The 21,512-nt window shown below is 44.3% G+C and overlaps 1 protein-coding gene across 1 annotated transcript in view; it reads left to right on the top strand.

Annotated features, from left to right (window-relative positions):
- LOC126354818 (chitooligosaccharidolytic beta-N-acetylglucosaminidase-like) overlaps positions 1–21,512 on the top strand; it is a 283,179-nt gene that overhangs the window by 171,350 nt on the left and 90,317 nt on the right. Inside the window, exon 3 of the mRNA XM_050004757.1 lies at positions 5,267–5,523. Within this exon, the coding sequence (XP_049860714.1) occupies positions 5,267–5,523 (257 nt within the window). The remainder of the gene's footprint in view (positions 1–5,266; positions 5,524–21,512) is intronic.

Below are 21,512 nucleotides of genomic sequence, written 5' to 3'. Positions count from 1 at the left end.
TCCGGAATGCGAACTGCAGAGTTTTAAATGAATTGTTTTTACTTAAAAGTACGATTACTCTTCTGTCCATTACTTTCTGGAATATTTTGGAAAAAAACGTTTTTAAGGAAACTGAAGCATAAGCATTTAAAACTTTCTTGTCACCTTTCTTCTAAGAGGTACTTCAATCTGTCTAGAAAATTCCTGTGCCACTTATACTTTGCGTACGTCACAAAGGACACAAATTTTTAAGTTAGACGAAATTTTCAGAATTATCTTTGAAATTCCGTCAATACCATACGAGCCTTTTCTTTTAGAATTTTTATAACTCTGTTAATTTTATTGGTGGATGCTAGTACTACTCCCAGTTGCTTAAAGTTTTGTGGAATGCTATTTTTAGTGTACTCGCTTGTTACTTCGACTGAACCATTTAATCCTAGTGTTGCTGCTACTTTCAGAAAATTACTGTTAAAAGTACGTGCATCTTGTTGGAAGGAGGAGGAGCTAACGGGCGCTCAATGTCGAGGTTACTAGCGTTGCGACTTGAGATTTATCAATCACAACATTGTAGTTTCACAATACAGCAGCTCACATACATACCCACGGGGCGGAATGATACCGAGCAAAGCTCAGTTTCCGGCCGTGTGGCAAGCGATGCACAGTAGGCCACCGGGACTTGGGCTTTAGCCGTACGAAGTGTGGGTCGTTTAACGCCTGGGCAGTTGGCAACCCGAATGACACTGGTGTACTGCGTGGAGCATCTACACCCTGCCGGATACAGCAGACGTACGTAAATACTTCAAAAGTGGCTGGTCGCTAATGCCTGTGCTTATATTCATAAAGTTTATAAATATTAAAGGCGAATATTTTATGAAATAATAAACCGCAGACGCTTTTGTTACGTCTTTACGTAATAACTTAAAATCTATTCCTCACATTAAATGACAACATTTTTCTTGCAAGGCTATATTTAAATCCACGAAATTTACACTACTGGCCACTAAAATTGCTACACCAAGAAGAAAAGGAGACGATAAACGGGTATTCATTGGACAAATATATTATACTAGAACTGACATATGATTACATTTTCACGCAATTTGGGTGCATACAGCCTGAGAAATCTGTGCCCAGAACAACCTCCTCTGGCCATAATAACGGCCTTGATACGCCTGGGTATTGAGTCAAACAGAGCTTGGATGGCGCGTACAGGTACAGCTGCCATTGCAGCTTCAACACGATACCACAGTTCATCAAGAGTAGTGACTGGCGTATAGTGACGAGCCAGTTGCTCTGTCACCATTGACCAGAAGTTTTCAATTGGTGAGAGATGAGTAGAATGTGCTGGTCAGAGAAGCAGTCGAACATTTTCTGTACCCAGAAAGGCCCGTACAGGACCTGCAACATGCGGTAGTGCATTATCCTCCTGAAATGTAGGATTTCGCAGGGATCGAATGAAGAGTAGAGCCACGGGTCGTAACAAATCTGAAATGTAACGTCCACTGTTCAAAGTGCCGTCAATGCGAACAAGAGGTGACCGAGAAGTGTAACCAATGGAACCCCATACCATCAAGCCAGATGATGACGAATACACGCTTGCAATGTGCGTTCACCGCGATGTCGCCAAACATGGATGCTACCATAATGATTCTGTAAACAGAACCTGGATTCATCCGGAAAAATAACGTTTTGCCATTCGCGCACCCAGGTTCATCGTTGAGTACACCATCGCAGGCGCTCCTGTCTGTGATACAGCGTCAAGGGTAACCACAGCCATGGTCTCCGAGCTGATAGTTCATGCTGCTGCAAACGTCGTCGGACTGTTCGTACAGGTGGTTGTTGTCTTGCAAACGTCCCATCTGTTGACTCAGGGTTCGAGACGTGGCTGCACGATCCGTTACAGTCATACGGATAAGATTCTTGTCATCTCGACTGCTAGTGATACAAGGCCGTTGGGATCCAGCACGGCGTTTCGTATTACCCTCCTGAACCCACCGATTCCATATTCTGCTAACAGTCATTGGATCTCGACCAACGTGAGCAGCAATGTCGCGATACGATAAACCGCAATCGCGTAAGGCTACAGTCCGACCCTTGTCAAAGTCGGAAATGTAATGGTACGCTTTTCTTCTCCTTACATGAGGCATAACAACAACATTTCACCAGGCAACGCCGGTCAACTACTGTTTGTGGCTGAGAAGTCGGTTGGAAACTTTCCTCATGTCAGCACGTTGTAGGCGTCGCCACTGGCGTTAACCTTGTGTGAATGCTCCGTAAAGCTAATCATTTGCATATCACAGCATCTTGATCCTGTTGGTTAAATTTCGCGTCTTCGTGGTGTAGCAATTTTAAGGGCCAGTAGTGTATATTTTGCGATTGGCAAAGTTCGACTTAATTGTCATTTTAAATTGGTTGTTGCTGTTTTCTCTCCTTGAAGTTCTGTAAGTATTTGCAGTAACTACTGTTCCTTGCATCATATTTGGCGCCAATTGTATAATGGCCTCTTTACCATGTCACCTGATGTAACGAAAGATGGGCGCCAAATCACTTAATCTGAACAAAACAGATCGAATTTACAGGCTTACGATTGAAAGAAAGTGGATAACAGGGTACCACTTAGGTTAAAACAAACAACTCAATTATTAACTTGTAAAGAGGTAGTGTTTACGGCGCCGAATCCGTGAACGGGCGGCGGGAGGAGTGCAACCTTTCGTTCCCCGCAGCACCAGGAGGAAGAGAGGGAGTTGAGCCCATCGCCTCATTTATCCCCGAGAAATGTCTCGGGCAGTCAATCTGACAGCAGACTGACAAGGAGGCCACCCGCCTGTCGGACTTTTGTAATTTTTTTTATGTCTATGGTAATGTAAACTTCAGAACTCAAATATGAATGACCCAAAGCAGTTCGATGCAATTCTCAAAAATTCTCGAGAAAATAGATTTTCAAATTTTCGGACCACCCTTAATAACATACAGTACGTTAATTTTTCAAGTACCAACGTGGCTCTGTGTAGTTTGTAATCTCCCCGCTCCTTCCTAATTTCATTTATTGTCTACATTAGCCTTTTATCAAGAGTTGAGAGGAGCGAAGATTATAATAAACTTTCTAGTTTACTTATCTCGTCATGTAGAGCTATCTCCAGTTCTTCTTGTCCAGGGGTCTGATTCGTGAAGCTGAAAATGTCACATTTTAGGTCCTTACGGTTGGATTGATCCAAATAAATTTGATCATGTTGCTGCAGAATTTTTTTTTCGTAAATATATTTTTTCACATTTTAGTGTATCATACAGTCATTTGATTTTTGACGTTAACAAAGTCGAAATTACATTGTTCGCACAAAATACAAAAACACTCCCGATCACATCAGAGGCACGCTTATGACACTCACACTCTACGGAAAAGGTTTGCAATTTTCCTTGACAAATGAATTTCTATTAATTTCGATTATTATTTCATAAAGGAATCCAGAAATGAAAATAGTAAACAGTAAGGATTGAGTAATTAATAGTAGAAATTTTAAGTGTACCATTAATTTGTAATTTCAAATGTTTCTGAAAACAAAACAAAAAAATTAACTGAACATTCAGAACGAGTATTCGATTACAACATTGGAACTAAAGTATTTTATAAAGTAATTCCTTTCTATAAATTTTAGCTTGAAATTTAACATAATGTATACAAAATTATACGAAAGTTTTCAGTAAAGCAACTGAGATAATACTGATCTGTCCAAAACTCGAAAAATACTACTGGTATCGACAACTACTGTTGAGGAAAAGTAATTCTAGAGGAGGGTATACCATTAAAAGTTGATCAAAGTTAGGGCCAACATACAGCTGCATTCCAAGCCATGTGTAAATGAGCAGAAAATAAAACTAGTCAACGAGTTCACCTTGCAAGGGGTGTAAGGCAAGATATTTTTATTGGTGACTGCGGACAGTGTACTGAACAACATGACGTCAGTATTTACTTCATTTGGATACTAATAATTATAGCTATTAGAAGCAGTATGTTTTATGTTGGTCAGTACCTCCAATTACATGTGGCGAAAGCAAGCCGTTAATGCTTATTTTGCACTGGGCAACAATTCGGGTTTTGACGTGTGGATGCATGGACGCAAAACGATAGTTTATACTGACACGTGTAGTACACCTGGCGGTGCAATTACGGCCGTGCTGAAAACATCAGGTACTAAATTATGTCACGTGGTTGAGGGAAAGCTGTTAGACATGGAGAAAAAAACAATTAACATGCTAAAGTGGGTAGATTTTAAGATACGAAATATCACAGTATTTACAGCTATACCGCTAACACCCTGTATATAACACATTACCAAGCAGCACCATACCATGACTATTCACCTTATTTCTTAAAAGCGAACACTGGAAAACCATGACACATGCCAAACACTCGGAAAGCTTTAGCCACATGCTAAAAATAATAACCACATCATAAATACAAGAAGAAGAAGATGATGATGATGATTGTGATTCTGATGAGAATCAAACTGCTGGTACTGATGATTTAGCAGCTCTATCCTACAAAGGAAAGAAATGCTACTTACTGTGGAAAGAAGTGAAACTTTTTACTGTGCCAAATAACAAAGACATTTTTGTGTGCTAAAAACAAAGAAGTGGCTGTACTCCGGTTCGAATTCTGGCGGAGAGAGGAAAGTTTACCACCAATATTTGGTCAACAAAGGTAGGAGAGGAGGTTCTGTAAACTTTCTGATCATCTGATTAAATTCAAAAGCTTTCCTCAGTTTCTTGTCAAGTGAGGCACGTGGCGCTGTCTCGAGGGAAGTAGGCCGTGTGTTTTCACTATGTTTGACCCTCTCCCTTCCCTCATTAACATACAACACAAACATGACACCACACTACACACCCATTACAGTCACCTAGACTCAATGCACAGGCTTAAGATACGACTCTCACACGTCAGGAGGACTATTGTATGTAGGATAGAAAGATGATGAAGATGAAGTGCGACAGGTTGTGGAAATAAATGCCTGTCACATTGACGTGGAAGACAGATTGGGCCCCTATGAGGATGCCGAATGAGGACGAGGGTGTTGGAAAAGAGAGTTGCTTTGCAGGGATAGTACAATGGATTTCAGCTGAGGGATTGGGATGAAGGGAGTTGTGACGGTGGACTGGGCTTCCGACTTGTCAGATGAGAATGGTGAGTTTGAGATTCGTTGGAGGAGGGTCGAGCCTGGACACCTGTTGTCGTGTGCAGACAGTGGACTCCAGATGGCGGGAGGACTGACGCTGGTGCTCTGCCTCGCAGGTGGCAGTGGACGTGCGACTCGGGGCTGTGCGTGCGCAGCGAGGCTCCCCCGGAGCCGCGGCTGGACGCGGAGCTGGAGGAGACGGTGGTCCAGCGGAGCGTCCACCGGCTGCGGCCGCCCTGGCCCTCTCACGAGCTGTGCCGCCTCACCTGCGGGCCCTACGGCGCCCTCTGGCCGCGCCCAACCGGCCACACGCTGATCGCCGACGCCCTCGTGCCCATCAACCCCGCCACAGCCAGGTTCGACCTCTCTGCCGGTGAGTGTAGAGCCTTGTACCGTAAGGAAGCAAGGGAAAGGATGTTGTTACGGGTGGCCAGTATCCTCTTTTTGCAGCACAAATGCACACATGCACGGTTCTTTATTCACATGAATTGGAGGAGATGTACTCGACTGCAATAGAGTCCATGTTCTGTGGTACAAGCTCATCAGTAACAGTCCTCTTGCAAACAATACACGTAATCTTGCTAAAGTCACTAATCTGGTCGCTGTGTACTGTCGTAGCCTGTGATGTGAACTGAGCCGCTCCGCAAGTATTCTGAGAGACGCCAAACTGGAAGAGTCAGCGATTCATTGAGGCCCTCCGTTCTGCGGCGGTGGCCTAAATACGTGCTGTCGACAGGGCATTGGCGGTTTGTTGCTTGTCGGTGTGTCTCTGGCCTCCCTTGTGATAGGCACCCAGAGCCTACTACTGATCTCCACACTACATCTTTGTCGACCAGTGTGCTTGTGACAGCTTATGCCATTAGAGTGAGCAGCCTCTGCATGACACTGTGTCGTGCCCTGCATACCAAGTCCAGTCTGGCCTGATGCACACCTCCCCACACTTGCCCTTCCTGTGCGAGCCTCTTCATGTCTGCAGACTGTATCTGTGTTAAGAGCCTTGGCCCCCTCCACCACATTTAACTCCCCACCCCAAAAAAAAACTTCCCCTCACTACCAAACTGATTATTGCTTGATATCTCTGGTTGTATCCCATTAAACTATCTATTCTTTTAGTCAAGTTTTGCCATAAATTTCTTACCTCCCCAACACGATAAGTATGTTTTCAGTAGCTGTGTCTCTACTGACCGCGCCATACAATGTTCACCATTATTCTGTAGAACCAGATTTCAAAAGCTACCATTCTCCTCCTGCCCTGCTGTTTATGTCACACGTTTCACTTCTACATAACGTTTGAACTCCAAACAAATACTTCCAAAAAAGGCTTCCCAATCAATTTAAATTCGATGACAACAAATTTCTGTTTTTTAACAACACTTTCTTCTGTCGTGTCTGTCATTTATCCCCCCCCCCCCCTCAACTTCAGCTATTTTGCTACCCAAACAGCAAACTTAGTCTGCTACATTTTGTGTCCCATTTCCCAATCTCACTACCTCCATCAGTTGATTTAATTCCATCACATCTCATTACACTCGTCTTATCTCTGTCGGTGTCCATTTTATAACACATTTCAAAAGACTACCTACTCCGTTCAACCCATCCTTTCATGTCACAAAACCTTAACATAACAGGTAATTTCCACTTCGGGCAAACCCCTAGCTACCTTGGTGCCAGAGAAACGTACCCACCATGTTAATCATCTTCATAGTGATATACAATTAAATGTTTTGGAGAAAATAGATTAAATTCTACTCAAATGAATTATACACAGAAGAGCCAGAGAAACTGGTACAGCTGCCTAATATCGTGTAGGGCCCCCGCGAGAACGCAGAAGTGCCGCAACTCGACGTGGCATGGACTCGACTAATGTCTGAAGTAGTGCTGGAGGGAACTGACACCATGAATCCTGCAAGGCTGTCCATAAATCCGTAAGAGTACGACGGGATGGAGATTTCTCAACAGCACATTGCAAGCCATCCCAGATATGCTCAGTAATGTTCATGTGTGGGGATTTGGTGGCCAGCGGGAGTGTTTAAAATCAGAAGAGTGTTCCTGGAGCCAGTCTGTAGCAATTCTAGACGTGTGGGATGTCGCATTGTCCTGCTGGAATTGCCCAAGTCCGACGGAATGCACAATGGACATGAATGGATCCAGGTGATCAGAAAGGACGCTTACATACGTGTCACCTGTCAGAGTCGTATCTAGACGTATCAGGTGTCCTATATCAGTCCAAATGCACACGCCCCACACCATTACAGAGCCTCCACTAACTTTAACAGTTCCCTGGTTACATACAGCATTCACGGCTTCATCAGGTAGTCTTGATACGGGTACATGTACATCCTAGGGATACAATTTGAAACAAGACTCGTCCGACCAGACAACATGTTCCCATTTATCAACAGTCCAAAATCGGTGTTGACAAACCCAGGAGAAGCGTATTACTCTGTGTTCTGCTGTCGTCAAGGGTACACGAGTGGGCCTTCGGCTCCGAAAGCCCATATCAATGATGTTTCGTTCAATGATCAGCACTCTGACGCTTGTTGATGGTCTCATATTGAAATCGGCAGCGATTTGTGGAAGGGTTGCATTTCTGTCATGTTGAACGATTCTATTCAGTCGTCGTTGGTCCCTTTCCTGTAGGATCTTTTTCCGGATGCAGCGATGTCGGAGATTTTATGTTTTACCGTATTTCTGATATTCACGCTACGCTCGTGAAATGGCCGTACGAAAAAATCCCCTCTTCATCGCTACCTCGGAGATGCTCTCTCCCATCGCTCGTGCGCACGCTATAACATCAAGTCCAAATTCACTTAAATCCTGATAACTTCCCATTGTACCAGCAGTAATCAATCTAAAACTGTGCCAGACGCGTGTTGGCTCATATTGGAGTTGCCGACCGCAGCGCCGTGTTCTCCCTGTTTACATATCTCGTATGACTATACCAGTTTCTTTGGCGCTTCAGTGTATGATACCCCACGCGACGGCATCACCCAATTCCTAAGTAAAAGATCACATACAATGGCACAGAAGATTCATTTTAGCAGTAACGAGCAATTTCTATATAACTGTGTGGAGGAAATAATATTTGCTTACTTGTAAGCAAATTGTTAGCAGAATCACGTAATTCGTAACTCAACTCCAATAACGACTACGTGTACATGTAGACGTACATAGTACTGCATCAGTCGACATGTTAGTGAAATCCAAAGGAAATAATATTAAGTCTTCGTATTTCTTGCGCTTTAAAAACACGTATATAAAAGTTTTACGAGTCCCAGTGCAGTTCTTCTGCAGATAAAGTTCTGGTCAGCTGCAGTCCAAGAATTTTCTGCCACCGTGTCCCACCGGATCGAATTCTCACTTAATGTTCGTCCACGAGAACTTCGACGCCTTTTTTTTTCTGCAAGCGGCTATGGTGAAATACACTCCTGGAAATGGAAAAAAGAACACATTGACACCGGTGTGTCAGACCCACCATACTTGCTCCGGACACTACGAGAGGGCTGTACAAGCAATGATCACACGCACGGCACAGCGGACACACCAGGAACCGCGGTGTTGGGCGTCGAATGGCGCTAGCCGCGCAGCATTTGTGCACCGCCGCCGTCAGTGTCAGCCAGTTTGCCGTGGCATACGGAGCTCCATCGCAGTCTTTAACACTGGTAGCATGCCGCGACAGCATGGCCGTGAACCGTATGTGCAGTTGACGGACTTTGAGCGAGGGCGTATAGTGGGCATGCGGGAGACCGGGTGGACGTACCGCCGAATTGCTCAACACGTGGGGCGTGAGGTCTCCACAGTACATCGATGTTGTCGCCAGTAGTCGGCGGAAGGTGCACGTGCCCGTCGACCTGGGACCGGACCGCAGCAACGCACGGATGCACGCCAAGACCGTAGGATCCTACGCAGTGCCGTAGGGGATCGCACCGCCACTTCCCAGCAAATTAGGGACACTGTTGCTCCTGGGGTATCGGCGAGGACCATTCGCAACCGTCTCCATGAAGCTGGGCTACGGTCCCGCACACCGTTAAGCCGTCTTCTTCTCACGCCCCAACATCGTGCAGCCCGCCTCCAGTGGTGTCGCGACAGGCGTGAATGGAGGGACGAATGTAGACGTGTCGTCTTCAGCGATGAGAGTCGCTTCTGCCTTGGTGCCAATGATGGTCGTATGCGTGTTTGGCGCCGTGCAGGTGAGCGCCACAATCAGGACTGCATACAACCGAGGCACACAGGGCCAACACCCGGCATCATGGTGTGGGGAGCGATCTCCTACACTGGCCGTACACCTCTAGTGATCGTCGAGGGGACACTGAATAGTGCACGGTACATCCAAACCGTCATCGAACCCATCGTTCTACCATTCCTAGACCGGCAAGGGAACTTGCTGTTCCAACAGGACAATGCACGTCCGCATGTATCCCGTGCCACCCAACGTGCTCTAGAAGGTGTAAGTCAACTACCCTGGCCAGCAAGATCTCCGGATCTGTCCCCCATTGAGCATGTTTGGGACTGGATGAAGCGTCGTCTCACGCGGTCTGCACGTCCAGCACGAACGCTGGTCCAACTGAGGCGCCAGGTGGAAATGGCATGGCAAGCCGTTCCACAGGACTACATCCAGCATCTCTACGATCGTCTCCATGGGAGAATAGCAGCCTGCATTGCTGCGAAAGGTGGATATACATTGTACTAGTGCCGACATTGTGCATGCTCTGTTGCCTGTGTCTATGTGCCTGTGGTTCTGTCAGTGTGATCATGTGATGTATCTGACCCCAGGAATGTGTCAATAAAGTTTCCCCTTCCTGGGACAATGAATTCACGGTGTTCTTATTTCAATTTCCAGGTGTGTACAATGTGGCCTTTCATTAGAAATGATTTTGGCCTAACTATTGGAGTTTACGGGTCAACAGTTCGGAATTTTGTTTTTCTGAAGTATTTAACCAACACTGATCTCCATGTGTTAGTAATCACAGGTTATACACGGTGTTTCAAAAATGACCGGTATATTTGAAACGGCAATAAAAACTAAACGAGCAGCGATAGAAATACACCGTTTGTTGCAATATGCTTGGGACAACAGTACATTTTCAGGCGGACAAACTTTCGAAATTACAGTAGTTACAGTTTTCAACAACAGATGGCGCTGCAAGTGATGGGAAAGATATACAAGACAACGCAGTCTGTGGGTGCGCCATTCTGTACGTCGTCTTTCTGCTGTAAGCGTGTGCTGTTCACAACGTACAAGTGTGCTGTGGACAACATGGTTTATTCCTTAGAACAGAGGATTTTTCTGGTGTTAGAATTCTACCGCCTAGAGCACAGTGTTATTGCAACAAGACGAAATTTTCAACGGAGGTTTAATGTAACCAAAGGACCGATAAGCGATACAATAAAGGATCTGTTTGAAAAATTTCAACGGACTGGGAACGTGACGGATGAACGTGCTGGAAAGGTAGGGCGACCGCATACGGCAACCACATAGGGCAACGCGCAGCTAGTGCAGCAGGTGATCCAACAGCCTCGGGTTTCCGTTCGCCGTGTTGCAGCTGCGGTCCAAATGACGCCAACGTCCACGTATCGTCTCTTGCGCCAGAGTTTACACCTCTATCCATACAAAATTCAAACGCGGCAACCCCTCAGCGCCGCTACCATTGCTGCACGAGAGACATTCGCTAACGATATAGTGCACAGGATTGATGACGGCGATATGCATTTGGGCAGCATTTGGTTTACTGACGAAGCTTATTTCAACCTGGACGGCTTCGTCAATAAACAGAACTGGCACATATGGGGAACCGAAAAGCCCCATGTTGCAGTCCCATCGTCCCTGCATCCTCAAAAAGTACTGGTCTGGGCCGCCATTTCTTCCAAAGGAATCATTGGCCCATTTTTCAGATCCGAAACGATTACTGCATCACGCTATCTGGACATTCTTCGTGAATTCGTGGCGGTACAAACTGCCTTAGACGACACTGCGAACACCTCGTGGTTTATGGAAGATGGTGCCCGGCCACATCGCACGGCCGACGTCTTTAATTTCCTGAATGAATATTTCGATGATCGTGTGATTGCTTTGGGCTATCCGAAACATACAGGAGGCGGCGTGGATTGGCCTCCCTATTCGCCAGACATGAACCCCTGTGACTTCTTTCTGTGGAGACACTTGAAAGACCAGGTGTACCGCCAGAATCCAGAAACAATTGAACAGCTGAAGCAGTACATCTCATCTGCATGTGAAGCCATTCCGCCAGACACGTTGTCAAAGGTTTCGGGTAATTTCATTCAGAGACTACGCCATATTATTGCTACGCATGGTGGATATGTGGAAAATATCGTACTATAGAGTTTCCCAGACCGCAGCACCATCTGTTGTTGACAATTGTAACTACTGTAATTTCGAAAGTTTGTCTGCCTGAAAATGTATTGTTGTCCCAAGCATATTGCAACAAACGGTGTATTTCTATCGCTGCTCGTTTAGTTTGTATTGCCGTTTCAAATATACCGGTCATTTTTGAAACACCCTGTAGGTACAGCTATAAAATGTTTTGGGCAGATCACCTTATACTCTGCTTGTTTCATTATGCACCCTTCAACGCTGTTCATAACGCACTTTATTTATGAATTCGGTTACAGCAAACTGTACAGACATCTCACCATACAACACAGGAGCTGTAATCTACATGCACTCGTGCACGATAAGCGAAAATCGGCAAAGCACAATCATTTTTCTGAGATACAATTCCAGATGCAAATATTATGGTCATTAACACAGATCAACATTACTCCCGGCTTTTCGCTTGTATTTGTCAAAACAACTCGTTATTTCGCAATCATATTGTTCCTGTTCTCACTTCTCTGTTACTCCAAATACAGACAAACACTCCAGCCACAATAACGGAAATCAGGTAACTGACTTAAAAAAAAGAAAAAATCAGATCTATTAAGACTGGTACAGACTGATGCATAAAAACTAAAGTGACTTCAAATATATTCAGTTCTCTCTCTGTGTCTCTCCTCTCTATCTCTTCCGCTCTCTTCTGTCTACTGACGACCACGTGAAATAATTTACGTCTTTTTGCATTTGTCATTCCTTTCTTACCAGTAGCTTGTCATTGTTTCCCTATATCTATCTCTCATTCCTTCCCTCATACTCCATCTGTCTTTTTGTTTCCTCCTAGAAGCCCCTGGAACTTTTTACATTTGCTCTTTTCTCTTTCTCATCTTTCTTCCTCTTTCCATTGCACTCAAGCCTGCTTTAACGTCTAAAATGCACGCCACTGTGGAAAAAATTAAAACTCTTTTTTTTCATCCAGCCTTTTAGGTGTGCATAGAACACAACTCTTCTGTTCCCCATTGTGTTTAATAATCGGCTATTCTTTTACAGTTCTTTGTTATTTCTTAATTTCCATTACCCATTCTCATAATGTGTTTCCAATATTTTCCTGATTACATTTCTTTCCCTCTTTTCTATTTCACCTAGCTTTTCGTCTGTTTTTAACGAAAGGCATTCTGAAGCATAAAAGCAGTTTGGTCTAATTACATTGTTGTAGTGGCAGAGATTTGCATTTATGGAAACAGATTTCGTGTATTACAGGTTTTTTTGTTAATTGGAAAGCCACTTACATTCTCCTTGCCCTTACTAAGTTAGCTGCTTCGTCCAAAGAATTTGGTTGTATTATTTCACTTAGATATTTAAATTTTATAGCCTTTCTTATTCTTCGATAGTCAGTTCCATGTAGTGTAGCCCTTTTCATTGTTCCGTAAAAATTTGCATGTATGTCAGTGCCTTATTCACGCCTGTCACATATTCTTCACTTTTTAAAATAAGAGATAATTTAGGCCTTTGTTTAAAGCTGTCTCTTGTAGGAGACTTACCAGATTTGTTGAGACTTCTATAGGTTCAGCTAAGATGGCAAGATCGTCTGCAAAAGTCAAACAATAAATCCTCAGATTATCCCCTTTTCTCTCCATTGTGATTTTAATACCTTCTTTTGGTCCTGTCCTCCATTCTCATATTACCTTTCTTGGTACACAATGAACGGCACATATGATATGTTCAGTCAGAGGTGTAAATGCTAGCTGGCACTATCTTCTAAAAGGTCTGTTTTCGTTTAAGGTTTTTCCACTGGTATCTCGATATCACTGCGTATCGGATACGTCAAGAAAACAACCGTGGTTAATACTAACTAAGCCACAACAAAAGTCATTTCCGTCACTATCTTCAAAGCCCTCATCCATCTCTGAGAGAATTACAATGTCACTGGCAAACCTCAAAGTTTGTATTTCTTCTCCTTGAGCTTTGATTATCTTTCCAAACTTCTCATTATATATAAATACCTAGAATTAAATGCAGTAAATATTTAAATGTTATGCTTGTAGTGGAGCTGTCACACTCTGATAGCTGAATGATGGGAACTGAAAATACAATACTGCCTAATACACTCGCAACACCATAAACACGGCATTTAACAAACGACATATCGTTACCAAAATGCAATGCGTGCTAGGATACGCAAAGAATTAGCAGCTGAGTGCAGCTGCACAAAGTACTCGTAGGTATTAGTAATGACACCTATATTTCGTCTATATTGAAAGATTACACCTCGGGTTTCTCATTCGGAAATCACATTTAAATGTTTTACGTTTATGAGAAGATCGTGTTACGCCTCATGTAAGAAGGAAAACCGCCTACCAGCAAATGTCGGAATTCGACGGAGGCAGGATGGTGTTGTATGGAAACTGCACATTACACTGTTGTTCACATTGGTCGGGACCACATGGGTTCAGGAATGCCGTACTCAACGGTCTAAAGGACCTCAATGGCCAAATGCGACTAGCGCCCGAGAGGACAGACGTACTGTAGGCTCGGCCATGCATGGTCTTGTAGCCACGTTAGGAAATGGGCTTAAATGCCATTTAAGCACTGTTAACTGTTAAGGCCCCCATACACAATCAAACCTTTACTGGGTCTGTCAAACATTTGATCGTTTACAGCGCTGATTGGCGCGTTTGTCAAACATTAGGCGTGTTTCGCGTGTCTGCTAGAAACTTTGATTGACAGCAGATTTGACAAGATGGCAGACATTGTTTGTGCTGAAGGGCAAATTATTGCTCCCGCTTTTCGTCACTGGGATTGTGTGCTCAAGGAATCCATTGAAATACTATCATCTGATAACATTATAAATAGAGATAAATGTTTTCCTTCAAGCAAGATATGGAACCCTATTTTACCTGATATAAAGGAACAACGGTCTGGTTTTCGACCCGCTACGTCTTAATTTGCGATTTATCACTTTCGCCAGTTTCAACCGCCGACGGCACTGCAATTCTACGTTTCGCAGGCGGCAGCTCCCCCGTTTCTCGCACAGACGCAGTAGCCTCAGCAAGAGGTATAAAGCAGCCGCCTTCTGATGTTCATACAGTTCTGGCATGGTTATGCACTGAACGATCGCACTTGAAGATGGCAGTCAGATGGGTCGCTGAAATATCGTGTAGTGAAGACTTACATATCCTGCAGCACACCTGTGAAGAGCACAAACATAGAAAAATGTACCTATGTGTGTGTACCCAGGATCAGTTCGATGTGGTGCCCAGTCAGGCTACATACTTTGTTACTGGCAGAGGTGGCTGCCCGTATGCTTCATTTCACGCACTGTGTACACCCAAACGATTTATAAATTTAGTCATTTATTCCGCCTGCTCTACCGTGTAAGCCCAGCAAGCAGATTTTCTTCCTGGTCTTGCGCTTTTAGCGGCCATCAGTTACCATCTGGAAAGCCACCGTGAGTAAGATTTGCAACCTGTATTCTAGATGGAAAGAAGGTGCGGAGTGTATGTTGCGAGAGTCCACACACCTGTCAAACTCTTCTGATGCAGTAAAAGTTGACAGAGTCCCGACAAATTCTCCTAAGTTACTCGGTAATTGTTAGTAACTCTACTGAAGGAACGAGTCACCAACTTGTGGTTCAAAAACTGTTTAATCTTCACTGTTTATGCAACGATTCACTCTCATCGCGTTTTTCAGACAAGCTCTTAATGATCATACAAACAAGCCTTAACGCCGTTGGCATTCTACTTCGAAGGATGTTCGGCTCATCGCTATTGCCTGCAGCAGCTTATGTTGCAAACGTCTCTTTCCTACACTTATGGGTGGCGTCAGGCACATCTCGACCAAACTGGATTTAGCGCCCGTAAACCTCAAACACACACCAAACTGGACGCTACGCGAAGATCAACGAAGACCAAAAGGAATTCCTCAGATAGACAAACCACAATAGTAACAACAACCAAACGTAATATAAAGAAAGTGTGATCGCAGCTAGGGATAACTTCAATCTTCGAGCTCCTCTCTCCACCGACGTGATACTTGTCACGCTTTTTCATTTATATCTTGTAGTGCGTTTAAAATTAGTTGCGACTTTTGACTTTTGGCTCCCGGACGCTGTTGCGCAGGTAACACCAATGGCTTTCCCTAGCACGCCGCCAGCAGTTCGATAGGCAAAGCGCCCCTGTAGCCACGCCGTGGATAAACACCAGCGCGTGGTGTCGGGCAGTAGATGCAGTTACGTTCTCAGCTCACGTTGTAAAGTGGTACTTCCTAGCGTTGAAGTGTTCCGCAGTTCTCAGGTATTGTGAACTAGTGTTTTGTGTTGGTGTTGGGGTTGCATAAGAACGGTGCAGCTCGTCTGAACTTGAGATTCATAATAAAAGTGGTCGTCCAAGAACACGTTCACCGGCTGTGAATACAATGTTGTTGTTGTTGTTGCTGTGGTCTTCGGTCCTGAGACTGGTTTGATACAGCTCTCCACGCTACTCTATCCTGTACAAGCTTCTTCATCTCCCAGTACCTACTGCAGCCTACGTCCTTCTGAATCTGCTTAGTGAATTCATCTCTTGGTCTCCCTCTACGACTTTTACCCTCCACGCTGCCCTCCAATGCTAAATTGGTGATCCCTCGATGCTTCAGAACATGTTCTGCCAACCGATCCGTTCTTCTAGTCAAGTTGTGCCACAAACTCCTCTTCTCCGCAATCCTATTCAAGACCTCCTCATTAGTTATGTGATCTACCCATCTGATCTTCAGCATTCTTCTATAGCACCACATTTCGGACGCCTCTGTTCTCTTCTTGTCTAAACTATTTATAATCCACGTTTCACTTCCATTCATGGCTACATTCCATACAAACACTTCCAGAAACGACTGACTCACACTTAAATCTATACTCAATGTTAACAACTTCCTCTTCTTCAGAAGAATAATGTAGTGCTGCAAAATATTGCTCCGAATCCAACAATAGTGATGGACTAAACGCCTTACCACTCCTTTGTGATGGATAAAGCTCCCACCATACAGTGAAGGAAGGCGAATATTTTGCTCTGGGTGGAAAGAAATGTTCCATTGTATAAAGTTGGATCTAGCATGTATAAGGCTGGTCCCACAGATCTGGCCTCGAGCTGTCAGCCATACTAAAAAGTTAGTGGAGGAGGCATGGACTTCATGAAGGAGTCTGAGACTTTTAAGTCATATGTAACTTTTCTTGTTGCCATGTTAAAATCTGCTGCTTTTGCCAAAACACGGCAGAGTTTACAAACATTCATCTCACTGAGATTCTAATACAACTGAAATTCAGACAGAATTCTGAAGCAGTGTACTATTAAACTAGCAACTGAGAATAAGACAGGTCAATAGTTATGAAAAAGCCCACTGTCAATGTAAAAATAAACATGAAACTTCTTCACCTAAACCACAGTAATTCTCGTTTCACTAGCTTCTGATTGTCCTTAAATATTACATTATTGTATTGAAAGAAACTCTAGTAGCTTGACTATCGCGGTATAAGGGGCATTCAAACGAAAGCCGGTCTCTAGTGTAAAGTAACGGTAACGATTTTACTAACTCAAAAATGTAGTTATACACAATACACATACTCAAAAATAGTCGACAAAACTGCTGGCACATTTGTCCCATTGCAATACTAGCCGGACGATTCCATCCTTGAAAAACCTAGTAGGCTGTTGTCGGATCCAGGCCTGGACCCAGTCACACACTTTTTCGTCCGCTGCGAATCGATGTACGAGAGCTTGTTTTAGAAGTCCAAACACATGAAAGTCAAACGGTCAAAGGTCGGGACTGTACCGCGGATGTTCCAGCGTTTCCCACCCAGACTGCTGCGATGTCGTCTTCACCGAATTGGCCGTGTGTGGGTGGGCACAATCATGCAGGACGATAACGCCACTGGACAACAAGCCTCGGCGATTCGACCTGATGGACCGTCTAAGATTGTGTCAAGTGGCTTGGTAACACTGGGCATTGATGGTGGTTCCCCGCTCCAGGAACTCGACAAGCAGTGGGTCCTTGTAGTCCAGAAAGGACATCGTGACCTTACCAGAACTGATGTGCACGGCCTTTGATTTCTTAAGAGGTCGTGAACTCCCATGATTCCACTGCTTGCTCTGACGCTTGCTTTCCGGTTCAAAACGGTGACACCATGTTTCTTCATTTGTGACAATACGCGACAGAAAGCCATATTCCTCCTCATGATAACGTTGCAGATGAATGAAAGACAGCGCCACCGCTCTGTTCGGCGGTCAGTTGGTGGGGAACCCACTGCGCACAGAGTTTTCGAAAGTTCAAGTGTGGATGCATTATGGTGTGGGCGGTGCCCGCGCTAATACGCAGTAACTGATGGATCCCGTCCATCGTGATTCTGCGGTTGTCCAAGACTAAAAAAATTCGCTTCCGCAACCATTTCCGATGTGATGATACGATGAGCCTGTCCAGTGACGCGCCCCCCAATGAATCGCTTGCACCATTCCACAACACTTGAACGGCTTAGACTGTACTCACCGTACACAGCCTTCATCCCTCGATACACTTCACGGCCTCCAATTCCCTCTGCCGCCAAAAATCGAATCACTCCTCGTTCCTGCTTACTTGCCTGCATATTCAGTAGTGGACGATAACCTGTGTGACCCCTTCTCTTTGGCGTGAAACTACATTGCCGCTTTGCAACATCAAACGGTGCCCACGCGTCAGTCTCTCTACCAGTAGATGGCACCGCCATACCCGCAATTACGTGGAGCAAAGGTGGACGCACTGACCAGGGAGTTCCGCATATTAGTCATATGGCAAAATACTCTCCTCTTTGTGCGCTATCGTTTGCAAAACTCTTCTTTCGATGTCTCACACCGTTTATAAGACACGAGGGATTTACGAATATCTCATTGTAGCTTTTTCACTGGAGCCTGCGTTCGTGATGGAGCAGTTTACACACATTCAATTGTCTCGACATTGGAGAGCTTAAAGAATAATGCAGCATGTTATCTAAATTTCTTATGGAGCAGTATATGAGCTAACACACACCAGATGCAGATTCATATTTTCCTGTGAAAACTTTAAGAATAGCTTATAGTAGTTTATTAATATCGAGATGCCACAATAACTATGACGATTAACGAAATAGGCACTTCATCATCAAGCTGACGAATTAAGCAACATGATGTGCGAGACTCAGAGTTTATTACCGAAGAGTTTCTTTATAATCGTTTGAAAAAGACTGCACATCGGCCGGCTCCCGCGCGGTTTGCTGTTGACTCAGTGAAGCGAGAAGCTGACATGTTGCGCGCCGAGTAGGTCTCGGGTTGCCGTCACCTCTGCGCTTCCCAGCACGCTCTCCCTACCGCACTGTCACAAGTTTCAACTAACGAGGGGACCCTCCATACCGTAAATCACGGATTTTGATGCGCTTCAAATGTGTTGTAGAGGCACTTACCCTGAGTACCTAACAATCCGCCTTTTTAGCGACGGGCCTTGGTTTTTGAGAAAATCGATTTTGAAGTTCATTGCGCGCTTTGTTTTTTTAAACGATTTATTGCAGCGAAATAGCCATTATAGTTATACATTAGATAACAATCATTTGAGAATGAATTAGAAGGCTCCATTGAGTGCCGGCCGCGGTGGTCTAGCGGTTCAGGCGCTCAGTCCGGAACCGCGGGACTGCTACGGTCGCAGGTTCGAATCCTGCCTCGGGCATGGATGTGTGTGATGTCCTTAGGTTAGTTAGGTTTAAGTAATTCTAAGTTCTAGGGGACTGATGACCACGGATGTTAAGTCCCATAGTGCTCAGAGCCATTTGAACCATTTTTTTTTTATCTATTGAGTATCTGCATAATTCTTAGTAGTAGATTACATTCAGTGCGGTTATTATAACAGATTATCATTTGAACCATTTATTGCACAGTCTGTAATTGATCTGGTCCTCATGTGGCATATTTCTATACGGTATCTCTCACAAGATTGTCTACATAGCGTACACTTGCAAAGGTTTGACGGTTCGTGGTATGTTGTATTTGCACAAATTTCATGGAGGAATCCGTGTACTGCTGGTCCTGTAAGTACGTGTCTCATCTCAAAATTTGCTGCTGTCCAAGTGCGGTCGATCATGGCCCCGGATCCATAGAATTCCTTAGGTACTTCCTCTCTTTTCTTGAGTAGCGATCTTAGTAGGTTCTCCGATGCTGATGTGTTGAGAAGTAAGAACCTTGTCCTTAGATCCTCTATGAGGAAAGTTTCTCGGGCGATAAGGTAGGCTAATCTTGATCTTGTGGTTTTCGCTACCCCTAATGCTCTTTTGATATAGGTTGCTTTTACTCTTTCCAATGTTTCTAAGTTCTTTTCATTTAGGTGTATCCATATGATTTCTATCCAAAAGCCAGTATCGGTATTAATTTTGATTTGAAGAGTGCCACAGCTGCGTCTAGATTTAGTGTTCTGATGGAACTTATTTCGTTTGTCGCTCTGATGGCTTGTGTCGCTTTCTCTGTTGTGTGTTTAGTGAAGCACTTTGCGGACTGCTGGAGTGTTATCCCTAGATATACGTAATCTTTTGTGATAGATATTTGCTTTCCTTGTAGTGTAATTCTTGTAGTTTTTGGAATTTGCCCGCCTGGTCTGAATACCATCTTTTCCGTCTTGTCAGTGTTGATTACGAACTTGTGTTTTGTGCACCATTTTTCCACGTCTTCTATAGTCTCCTGTAGTTTATTTAAGTTTTTTGAGCCTATCCGCGTAGGCATATGTTTCGACATCTTCGTCTTGAGCGATTTCCATAATGTCCTTTGCTGCCAGAATGAACAGCAGTGGGTCTCCTTGGAGTACTCCGTTTGTTTGCCTTATTGTTTCAGACAGGTCGAGGCTGCCCGATATCCTTCTCTCGTTCCATTCATTTACTGAGTTTATGACCATCGTCCAGACGCTGTCTCTTCCCAGGGTTTCGTCGAGCATCCTTTTCACTAATGATCGATCGAGGAGATCGAAGGCCTTTGTGAAGTCTATGAATACAGCATAATATTTTGACTTCTTATCGATGGTTTCCCATACGTTTTTTAAAAGCAGCTCCACTGCTGTGATAGTGGATCTTTTTTCCCTGAACCCGAATTGAGATTCTAGGAGGTGGTCTTCCAAAGTGTGTCTTATTCTTCCTGTGATTAGTTTTGTGAATACCTTAAAAGGGTTGTTTTCCAAGGCTATTCCGCTGTATTTGTTTGTGTCCTTTGCGTCGCCCTTCCCTTTGTACATTAGCCTTACTATTGATTTTCTCCACTGGCCTGGGATTTTTGCTGTTTCAATGCATTTGTTATAAAGTTTTGTCCAGGCTGGTGCTAGCAGATGGGCTGTGTCTTTAAGGTATTCGTTGTAAAGCATGTCCGGTCCCGCTGCTTTCTTCCTTTTTGTTGATTCAGTTTCGGACCTCATTTGGAGTGAGAGGGACCAGGCTCTTGCGGAGTGAGCTCTTCACTTGCTACCTGTGCTCCTTCTCTACCATCTTTGTTGAGAATGTCTTTGAAACGTCTCGTCCATTCTTCCATGCTTATATAGTGTGACTCTGAGCGCTTTGTATAACCGTAACATTACATAAACTCCAAGCAAGTTACCGTAGCGCAGTGGTAAAGGTTCACCCCTGCCGCGCTGGAGGTACAACGTTCGAATCCTATACCCACATATTTTTTATGTATATAAGAACCGTCCGGAAAATTTGGCCCTGACGTTCAAAAACAAGTAGACGAATTAACTGGGAAATACATAAATGTAGTCGTGTCGTGCACGAAATCCGGTAAGTTCACGAAACTGGTGTAAGAAGAATGTTTGCGTTCTGTAATTCTTCCGTACTTGGGGCAGAAATTTTTTTTGCACATTATCGATTCGTGGGGAAGGTAAATCGATTCAACTTTATACGATCATCTATTCACTGACAAAAGGAAAGCGAGCACCTGCACCCTAAAAGTGGATCCACCAAAGTGCACTCCTTACTGCCAGCCCTGCGATGTTTATTTTTACCGATAGGTGAAAATCTTCACGAAAATTAT

Source organism: Schistocerca gregaria, chromosome 3 (genome assembly GCF_023897955.1).
Source record: "Schistocerca gregaria isolate iqSchGreg1 chromosome 3, iqSchGreg1.2, whole genome shotgun sequence".
In the NCBI taxonomy this organism is placed as follows: Eukaryota; Metazoa; Arthropoda; class Insecta; order Orthoptera; family Acrididae; genus Schistocerca; species Schistocerca gregaria.
The sequence above is the reverse complement of the archived record's forward strand: the minus strand, read 5'-3'. Positions and strand labels throughout refer to the sequence as shown.